The sequence below is a fragment of the Solenopsis invicta genome, chromosome 5 (assembly GCF_016802725.1).
Source record: "Solenopsis invicta isolate M01_SB chromosome 5, UNIL_Sinv_3.0, whole genome shotgun sequence".
Lineage (NCBI taxonomy): Eukaryota > Metazoa > Arthropoda > Insecta > Hymenoptera > Formicidae > Solenopsis > Solenopsis invicta.
This window is the reverse complement of record NC_052668.1, coordinates 3,172,290-3,183,504: the sequence shown is the minus strand read 5'-3', so window position 1 is coordinate 3,183,504 and position 11,215 is coordinate 3,172,290. Positions and strand designations below refer to the sequence as shown.

Genomic DNA, 11,215 nt, shown 5'->3' with positions numbered 1-11,215 from the left:
TGCATTTGTTTATTGTATACCTATATCTTAAATAAAAGAAAGTCTTAACAACAGCTTTTTTACAGTCTTTCAACTTGAAACATAAATTTCTGAATATTCCCGGACTAGTTACAAATTACCCCGGACTTGAAGTTATTCGTAATTTTTGGCATTGGTCGACATTTTTATATGTACTTCAAAGCAAGTACACTTCCATGTTCTATCTATACCGGCATTGTGTTTAACCTATCAAACCGTTCCATGTTTTTTTTTTTAATAAATATAGGACTCAGGAGACATAAAAGAAAAAAAGGTCTAATGAATAGCCCCGGTCTCCCCTATATATGTATAAAAATAGACATTACACAGTAAAAAGTAAACACGAAACGTTTCAAATACATTCAACTGGACACGATACATTCAAAGTTTTCAAAAAAACCTTATTATCTTACTTAAATTTCAAAGAAATGCTGACTTATCAGAAATTACTTCGACTATCGTAAAACACATTTTTCACTACTAGGACTTCAATATAACGCCGTTGTCAACAAAACTTTCTTAGCAACATCGTTACATTAGGACGTGTTTACAGTAAATTTGTAATATGTACCCATAAAAAGATATTTCCAATTATCGAATTATTCCGTCTAACGATTTGCCCCGGTCTTCTCTCTCTCTCTCTCTCTCTCTCTATATATATATATATATATATATATATTCTCTCTCTCTCTCTCTCTCTCTCTCTCTCTATATATATATATATTCTCTCTCTCTCTCTCTCTCTATATATATATATATATATATTTTTTTTTTTTTCCGTTCTATTCTGTGTCACACATTGCTCGTTGTTTGCGCATGTGTGCACGCACTATATAATCACATATCATTTAATATTTTTTAATGATATGTGATTATGGAAATATTCTGTTTCATATTCACGTTACGTAATATTCTAAATATTTATGTAGTTTTGAGATTTGAAATAATAAACATTTTTCTCTAAATTATAAAATTATTAATAATAAATAGTATATTTAAAATCTGTTCTTTTTTGCGATATAAAATTTTACATACTCTATATATATATTTTGTACGTTAACTTCATTTCATTTTAATCTTTAAACACGTAAGTGGCTTTAAGAAACCACATATAAAGTTTTGAACGCTTGCTATGTGAAGACGGAATGAGATAGGAAGTTAGGACCAAGACTTAAAAAAAGTGTGAAATCTCCTCTTTCGATTGATATGGTTGATCAATTTTTTTGGTTAACTAGAATTCGAACGGCACGGCAGCAAAGTTTTGTTATGATCAATGCAATCCATATATGGATGTGTAAGTGAAACTTTTTTTGTGAATAATTTATATAAAAAACTGGACAAAATATATTCAAACAGGTCGGATTTGCGGATGTTACTCGCATATACTTTGTCTAAAGTTGGAATACTATAAAATGCTGTAGAAAAGGGAGTTTTTCCAAAATACATCATGATATATTTTGATATTATATATTATATATATCATGATGTCTAAAATTTTTAATTTTAGACACGATTTAATCAAAATTACCTCATATTCGCCTTGTTACATAAGTACATTTTTTAATAGAAATGACAATAATATATATTTTTTTTGAAAGTATGAATCTTTAGCTTTAAAACGCCTTATTGTAAAGTTCTTCAAAGTTTTTTGTTGCAAAAATATGATTTTTTTTTTAAATGGATTTTTAGATGCCCAAAAATACCTCATATTCTCCATGTTACATAATTATACTTTTTAAAAAATTTTAAATGACTTTGCCAAATTTTATTTTAAAAGTGTGACTCTTTAAAACGCCGTATTTGAAAGTCCTTAAACGTTTTTTGTTGCAAAGATAGGATTTTTTGAAGGAAAACTGGATTTTTAACCAATTTCTTATTTTTGCTTAATTGTTTTATCTTTTATAACTTCACAATAAATTATTTTTTGGCAATGCCGATTGTGCAGTCACATTCCTGAGACTTTGAACTTTTGTTTAAAAAAAATCGTAGAAAAATATTGATTGTAATCAAAGTTATAGTTTCTCAAAGTTGAAAAAGTCTCCCAGATTCAAAAATGTGTTTCCGTATTTTACAAGATCGGTGTGTTTAAGAGTTAAGAAAAGTACATGTTTACATTAATTTTAATTAAATAATTAATTATGATTTTTTTATTAATTTTAATTTAAATAATTTAATATTATATTACATTATTTAAAATATTACTTACCATTAAATAACATTGCGCGCCTACATACGCACAAAAGTACATTTTTCTATGTTGTTAAAAAATTTTGTTTTGATAAGAATGACATTTACAACTCAAAACGGGGGCCCAGCGCCGTTTTTGCGAAGGCCATCGCCGCTAGTAAACATCACGCCCCGCGCACTCAGCAACATTGAGCGCGCGCTTGGATTGGCGGTGGACGGGATTAATTCGGCTATTTTTATTAATTTATAACTCGTTAACTATTGCGAATTTTGGAAAATGTTAGAGGACTTTTTGACTCAGTTTGGTTCATTCTACTTACATGTAAGAGATTAATCATTAATTATCAAACAGCCTGTATAATATAACAACCAATTTTATGCTTTCTTTTTTATCTCTTTATACCTTTTACAAATAAATTATATGAATTTCAGATAATATAAATACATATGGCCACATTCAAAAGAATGTTATTTTGCATTTGTTTTGGGAGTTTTCTTTTGCTTCGAAGGGGATGCTAAGGTGAACGACAAACTCAATTTGGGTCGGTAATGCTATACAGCCAAATTTCGACGCTGTCGATGAGGCCCTCTGCGGATCTTTGCGGAACTAAAAATGATAAATGTTGGTAACATTTTAAGGTTGTATGACCCGTAAGATCTCTGCTAAAAGTTTAAGAAACTTAACATAAAGCTAATTAACATATTTAAGAAGATATTTTTTACTGCAAAGTAATATTTATATTAATATTTTGTTAAAATAACGGTTTCCTGTGTTTTTAAGAGCTATACAGACATTTTTATGCATTTTTTCTTGTATGTAAACTTTCACTTTTAATGATTTTTAGAAACACTGTACCTGACTTGCAACTGACACAAACGAAAATCTGAAAGTGTGAAAATCTTTAAACAGTAACACAACATAGTAATTACTGTTTAAAAATACTAATGAAATTATATTGTGTTATTTATTTACGTCATTTATTAATAAATTAAATACAATAACTCTCATAAAAAAGTATTTTGATCGCGGCAACGTCGTATTTTCTGTAAGTTGGTAGCATTGATCTCACTCCTACATCAGCTGCGTGAACGCGAAGTGTGGTCCGAGCACGTGTAATATATAGACGCATCGTTTGAGGTTAGTTTTCGCTTGCGCTACGAAAATGCCGTAAGTAAAACGTTACATGTGAAAAGGAAAATTTGTCACTGAAAAAGTTTAGAATCAACGGTTAGCACAGACAAATACTGAGAAACGTAATTTGAAGACACGAATCAAAACCACATCAGATGATTGTATGGAAAATACAAGTACTGCGGAGAAAGAATCAACAGATATCGATGATAAACAAGATCTTTCGAATGAGCCTGGATGCCGAATCGTGGATTTAAAATTTCTCGATGAACAGTTATGGTGCACATCTTGCAAAGAAACTTTATCATTAAAGAATATTAAACAAGAAGAACGTCGAGGCCTTGGATCTGTTTTGTTTATACGATGCCATAAATGTTTATTTGTTAATCCTGTTGTAACAGGAAAGCAACACATTCCACCTGGAAAATCAAGACGCAACTCACGATTTGATGGTAATACCAAATTAGCAATAGGTTAGTATTATTTATATAGCAAACTATTATTAATAATACTTCAAAAACAAGCCTAATATACAATAAATAAGCAGCCACATATACATAAGTTAAATATTTTTCTAGGACTGATCCACAGTGGAATAGGTTTCACAAATTTAAACAAACTGTTAGCTTGTTTAAATATTCCACCAATAAATTTCAAGACGTATAAAAGATACGAAGCAGAAGCAGGAGGAGCACTGGAAATAGCAGCTAAAGAAAGTTGTCAGCATGCAGTTGAATTAGAGCGACAGCTAACGTTAGAAAATAAAGCGACTGTTGAAATAAACATATAATTTTGTATTTCGTTTTACAATTAAATTTGCCTTCAATTGTACATTGATTTGAGTTTCTATTATTTAGATATTCAACTATGATAATTGTATATTGTAACTCTAACATTTTTGTATTTTTATAATTGCATGAATTTTAAAATGTTATATTTAAATTCAATTTAAAAATCAACTTTGAAATGAGATAATCATTAAAATAAGAAATAATTTTTTGATGCGATATAATAATTTGCTATATGTAATATCTTGTCGAATTCGAATAAAAACGATTTTTAATTTATTTTTTAATAGGCTTGACAGTGTGAAATCTTGTTTCAAAACACCCCAAAAATCCTCAATAGATCTTCATCCTGTAACGTTCGATGTAGTTCGTGTGATGGCGTCTTATGATATGGGATGGACTACAAGAGGAACTGGTCGCGACTATGATAGTCTTAAGGCTTCTGAGTACTCGCCGCGGCTATATTGAAGTCGTGACGTCAGAAGCGAGAAATTGCGTGAAATGACACGTAATTTTGCCATTTCTAAATAAAGCCAATTTGGATAAAACAGACTAATCAGATGACTTTAAAACACTTCTAAGTTTCGGTTAAGACTATCCTTTTTCCGCCTAATAGTCAGTAAATAGACGTAAAAGGCTCGTAAAGTCAAGCCTATTCAGGCAGGAAAATATGCGATTTGACAGCTGTTGAAACGAGGGAGAAATATGCTTTTACGTACAATGTTCAAAGATGTCTTTACCCTGCCTGCACCGGACGTAACAGAGACGTGCTGTTTTGATCACAAAGTCGCAGAAAATATGATACGTCTTGTGCACGTCGCTGCGACGTAACTAAATAATTTGAATGTTTTAATTAATTAGCTGTTTGTTGAATTTTCTTTTGTATTATGACTTATATTTTAAAGATAAATAACATTTCACTTTTTAAAAATGATGTTTTTCATTTAATGTAATTAAATTTAATACGTAATTGTGAAAACGTTACGTAGAGTAATGTACAGTTGGGAAATACTATCGCGGTATCCGGCTATCCGGTAAAAATCACTATCCGATGCATCTCTCATAATAATTTCCTTAACCATGCAATTAAAGTCACAAATACTTTTTTCTCTGCGTATAGTAGTACACGAAACCGTCACTAGATGGGCGTTTTCTCGTAAGAAAGAAAACACGTAAATGGTATAAAAGGCGGAGCATTATAAGATTTTTTATCGATGTTCTATTAGAGTAGAATAATTTTTCTGATGAATTCCCTTGAAAATGAAATCAAGTGGAAGATGTTTTAATTTACTATGTAATTAAAACTAACCTTTTTAAACTTCCAACATTTGGAACCATATAAACATAATAGATGTAACTATGCATAAAAAGTAGAATATTATAATTCAGAATTACTATAATAATTACTTATAGATCGCACCAAAAACCACTATAAATTACAGTTGAAGAATTATGGTAATTGCAATCATTTTCTTCTCTCAGTGTAAAACTATTATACATTTTATCTAGCAAGTATTTTACGTACATAATGCAGTAAAAACCAATCTTAAGGCTCCTGACTCCTCAGCCGAGAACTCCGCGTTGATGGTAGCGACATTTCGTCGCGGACAAAATTAGAACTAATACACGTGAAACGTGACAGATTGACGATGAAATGTTATCGTGCATGTCATTTTGTTATTATGTGTTTCATTGTAAAAACATGACTTGTCTCGTATTTACCAAATTCGTAAAAATGGACCGCGAGTAAAGTTTCTTTGAATTTTATACATAAAAGTACATTTTTCACTCCTTTTAATAGCTATCCGTGTGTTTTCTTGTCTGAATAGACGTCACTTTACGTGCTTTTTATGACTATTTACTGACTGCTAGGCGAAAAAAGGATAGTCGTGACCGATATTTAGAAGTGTTTTAAAGCCATCTGATTAGTCTGTTTTATCCAAATTGGCATTATTTAGAAATGGCACGTCGGACAAAATTATGTGCCCATGTGTTTTCCTGTTTCAATTGCTTCACTTTACATGCTTTTTACAACTATTTACTGATTGTTAAGCGGAAAAAGGATAGTCGTGACCGATATTTAGAAGTGTTTTAAAGTCATCTGCTTAGTTTGTTTTATCCAAATTGGCTTTATTTACAAATGGCATGTCGGACAAAATTACGTGTTATTTCACGCAATTTCTCGCTTCTGACGTCACGACTTCAATATGGCCGCGGCGAGTACTCAGGAGCCTTAATTTTTCAAAATTGGTCGATAATTTTCAGGTCACAATTAGTGCATAAGTCACAAAATACACGTCATTACAACGTCGCTGTCACCAGAAATGGGGATGTTAGTTACGTCTCAGTGACGTCTCAATTACGTTTCGAACACCAGTTGAGACGTCGTTGGACGTAACATGCGACGAGTTAGCACGTCACAGCGACATGCTCGTTACAGGCAGGGTAGTCTTGACCCATTTTTAGGAACTTCATAAATACGAGACAAGTCACATTTTCACAATTAAGCACGCATTAATAACGATGTTTCACAAAATTTTGTCGTCAACACGTTGCTTTTGACGCCTATTAGTTCAGCCTTTTTCCGCGGCGAGGATGGCGAGGAGCTGCAATAGAATTCCTGCCGGTATGTCGCTTACATGTCGGTAAGGTCAATATCTGACACACATGTTACCGTATGACATGCAGCTAGTCCAGTAGAATTATACTGAAACACCCGTTTCAGGAAAAAAATTGTAACGATATTTCTAATCATGAAATACTTTGGGAAGCCATCAGGAAATATATATGTTTGAGACGTGTAGAAAATATGTGGAAAAAATTCGAAGATTTGTGTATGTTTGTTGTGCAAAAAACAGATTTTTTTATATATAAAACAAAAAATATTAATTGTGTGAAAAAAATTTAATATAAAAAAAATCAAAATACCTATAAAATGAGATGTAGAATGTCAAGATTGATCCGTTAATTAAAAAAATAGAGATCAGCAGAAAAATCTTTTTTTCACACGTTTTCTATTTATCAAAATTTTAATGCAAAGCTTTAAAATTTTCGTAAAATTCAGTCTTTGTTTTAGCGAAAAAGTCCACCAAATTTTAGTTCAAAATGTTTTTTAGTTTTTATACAAAGTTATTTCTTCACTAAAAAATTATCTGCGGAAAATTTAATTTCTTTATATCTTTGAATAATCGCACATCAAGTTACAAGTAATTTTTTTTCTTCAAGAGTTGCGCTATTACGTACATTTTGTAATTTGTTTATTTATAAAATAAAATAGATATCCACTTTTCAAAACCGTTTTAAAATAATTTAATAGCAAAAATTTATTTAATTACGAAGTGTACAGGATAGTGCAACTCTTGAAGAATAAAAATCACACCTGTAGCTTGCTGTGCGACTGCTGAAACATGAAAAAAATTAACTTTTCCGCAGTGTCTTAATGAACAGAGTTTTCTACAAAAATTAATAAACATTTGAAGCTGAAATTTAGAGGCTGAAGTAGATTTTTCGTTATAATAAAGGCTATATTTTATGAAATTTTAAAGTCTTATCTCTCAATGAATAGAGAGCGAGGGAAAAGAGAGTCGATCAATTTCGAACCGAATATTCCTATTTTGCTTGATACATGTAATTCACATAGCCGAATGCGCGGGTTTGCACGGATTATATGTATACAATTCTCGTACGTGTATATGTGTACACGCACCGGCAAAATTGGTGTCCCTCAGCGTTAGTGCTTGACTGCCACACACGCGCGAAGCCGCGCACGTATGTGTCTGTAGGTAGCGCGGAGAAGATCGAGGAGCGGGCAGACAATGGTGAGTCGTGCATTCTCCTCGCTCCACCTTGCTTCTGACGCTAGGCGAGACAGAAAACATTATACACGATGCTATGAGCAAATGCGATGTCCTCTGTTCTGCGCTGTGGTATGCGAGTGGTATACAGGATATCACGGTATTTGAGAGCGCACTGTTTTAATTTTTAATTGCTTAGAATTACGATTCTCAGTAATAAATTAAAATGATGTCATCACAGCAACATAGTTTTAATTCATTATGGGACTATTAATTTATGTTGAGACATAATTTTAATTAATTAATAAAATTTGTAAGTCTCTTTAAATAATTACTTTTTAAAACAATGTTTGTTAAAAATTAATTTTTATTTCTTATATTTTATTATAATTTAATTATAATAAAAATTAAATACGGGGCCGTTATGGGCTCCCCGTCCGCCTGCACCGCTCCATCCACGTGACCCTCTCCATTCGCGTGACCCTCTCCATCCCATATATTTACCCCTCGCCCTTGATGAATAATATCTATACAAAGAACGCAACAAAAGAAACAAATCATTAGTGTACAAGATAAGAATAAAATCGGATCTTTATAATTATCATTCACAATTTGTATACTTACCTTTGATTCCTTTCTTTTAAATGTTTTCCTCCTCTCTCTTTGTTTTTAATTTCTTTCTCCTCCTCCTCTGTGTCTGTGTCTTCCTCACTCATTGATACGGCATCTGCATTTTGGGATCTATAAAGTTATTCGTACCATATGTTATAGTATATCTTGTTATAGAGTAGTATTGCCGATTTTTTTATATTAAAGCAAAAGAGTACAAACCTTTTCTTTCTCTTGCCTCTTTCTTCTTTCTTTTTCATATTTTTTTTTCCTTTTCTTCTTGGTTATTTTTTCTTCCTCCATCGTTTTTCCTCTCTACGTTCCTCCTATGTTCCACGTTTTTTCTCTCTCTACTTCTCCTTCTCTCTCTACTTCTCTCTTCACTTCTCTCTCCACTTCTCCTTCTTTCTCTGCTTCTCTCTCTACTTCTTGCTCCACTTTTGCTTGTGATTTTTTTATATGTCATTTCCATTTTTTGCTCTGTGTAATGTAACACAATATATATGTAATTATATTTATATAAAATACATACAAATATGTATATGTTTTTAAAGTAACATCCATACATTATATAACGTTTTTATAAAAAATTGAGTTGAACAATTCTGAATCATTCTTTGAATGCTGAATAAAGTAATTATTGAGTAAATGTAATCAGCGCTTCTTTAGACGAACGCATTAAAGGTGTTTTAAACTCTGTCTAAAGGACAATACTGATTGGATTATTTTTATTCAGTAATTATTATTTTATTGAGTATTATAGAAAAAAAGATTTAAAACATTAAACTTTATTTTTATAAAAACTATTATTTTAAACAAACAAAAAAATAGAAAATATATCTAGTAAGAGTACAGCGCGGGTATAAATGCGCAATCACAATTATTAATATTATAAATGTTTATTCATTTTAAATGACGTTTCGACCGTTTCGACTGACTTTGAAGTCATCTTCTCAGCGATAATAAAATATTGAAAAAATATTTAACAGTCATCGGTCACAAAGCAAGTAGGTTGAGTCACCAACGGTTTGCTAAATCCATAGTGGCATTTCTACTCGCGTTTCTTGCTTTGTGAATTGATGACTGCTAGACATTTTTTCAAGATTTTATTATCGAATATGCTGAGGATGACTCCAAATTCGTCAAAACGTTTGCATACAGTGTCATTTAAAAACATTTTGAATAAACATTTATAATAATATTAATAATTATGATTGCACATCTATACCCACGCTATTATATACTCTCACTATTTTCTATTTATTATTATGTAAATTTTAAAATTCCTAATTTAATTACATATTTTGTTTGTTTTAATAATATTTTATAATTTATGGACGGTATTAAAAGAACACATACATACACACGAACAGAAAAATACAATTTCTTCTGTATATTGTACACACATCGTCGTATATCTTTCTTAGATTGAAAATTTTATGATTTTTGTTGAAACAACTCGAGCCTCATTTATACATATACCAATAAAATTTCAATTCGTTATTTTCAACATTCATATTATAAAAACGGCTCTTATGTGAATAAGAATCGTCGATATAATATCCCGGGAAAATATTTTTCATATATAATTATATTATATGATATTCAATAAAATATAAAATATATATTGTACATTATAAAAAATTATTATAAAAAATATACATAATTACTGTTTTGTGTATCAGTGTGGAGAAATTAATATCCACACTGTGTTTGGGAAGTTATAAGTTTTTATTTCTGTTTAATATTGTACACTCGCGATTACTTATGCGCGTAGGTCTCACGGACGATGTTTCCAATCCGCTCGCGGATACTTGTAAGTGCGTGACGGAACACGCGTGGTAATATTTAATGTGTGCGTGAATAGCACGCTTTGTCGCGACAACGTTTCGAGGAAGCAGCAGCCCTGAGTCTTAAAGACGACGCCTTGGGGTAGCTGTCCCGAGTCGCGATCTCGTCTTTATTCGTAGCCGAGGGATACCAGGACGATCGAACCTTGCACGAATCGTGACTTTTTCGGAATGGAAACGTTGTACCGTGGGCGCGTCGCTCTTAGCTTCTGATTACTGAGGCCTTCGGCCTGGTTGGCGATTCGGATCGAGTAGGCGTTCGTTCAGGATACCGAATCGGATTCAAGAAATTTTGAGCTTGACGAATTAACGTCGAACAGCTAAGATCGTGTTCGCCGCGTCCAGGTAGATAACGTGACAATTGTCGGGTTATCGTTTTATGACTAGGACATCGACGCCACGGCGTCGAGTCCCTTCCTGTTTACCGAGGATGTCGCCTGTACTTAAATATTCGGCTATTGTCCGAAACTCGTCCGATCTCTCCTCGGCTAGGAATTCTATCGTTCGCCCTTCGTGACGAACGTGTATAACGTGAGTCATAGCTATGACGTTATTTTATATATGCGTGTATGTGTGGGTCGTGCACGACGTCAGTGTGTGTGTACATAACATACTCCCCCCGTTGAGAGGGGAGCCGATCAACTATTTCGTATAATTAATATTGTTTGTGCATTCGAATGTTATGGTTATAAATCGAACTATTACGAATTTGGGTTCGGTTTACAATGGATTTGCGACAACGCCGAGGGACTGTCGTCCTGAGTCGCTCCATGATAACGCTTACAATGGATTTTCGCCTATTGTGTTTGATCATGTCTTCACGCAATCATTACATGA

General features: G+C 32.3%; 1 protein-coding gene across 1 annotated transcript; it reads left to right on the top strand.

Moving 5' to 3' along the window:
* The first annotated feature begins 3,228 nt into the window (after positions 1 to 3,228).
* On the top strand, positions 3,229 to 4,174 carry LOC113006033. Its single transcript, XM_026141959.2, has 2 exons — positions 3,229 to 3,810; positions 3,916 to 4,174. Exons 1-2 carry the CDS (start codon positions 3,501 to 3,503, stop codon positions 4,125 to 4,127), a joined length of 522 nt encoding a protein of 173 aa, XP_025997744.1. The 5' UTR covers positions 3,229 to 3,500; the 3' UTR covers positions 4,128 to 4,174.
* The last annotated feature ends 7,041 nt before the right edge of the window (positions 4,175 to 11,215 follow it).

What these genes read in the sequence shown, in the direction of transcription:
- LOC113006033 (XM_026141959.2), top strand. Translation starts at nt 3,501, where the DNA reads ATGGAAAATACAAGTACTGCGGAGAAAGAATCAACAGATATCGATGAT. An exon ending in TAATACCAAATTAGCAATAG is followed by an intron (nt 3,811 to 3,915) that starts GTTAGTATTATT and finishes ATATTTTTCTAG; the next exon opens with GACTGATCCACAGTGGAATA.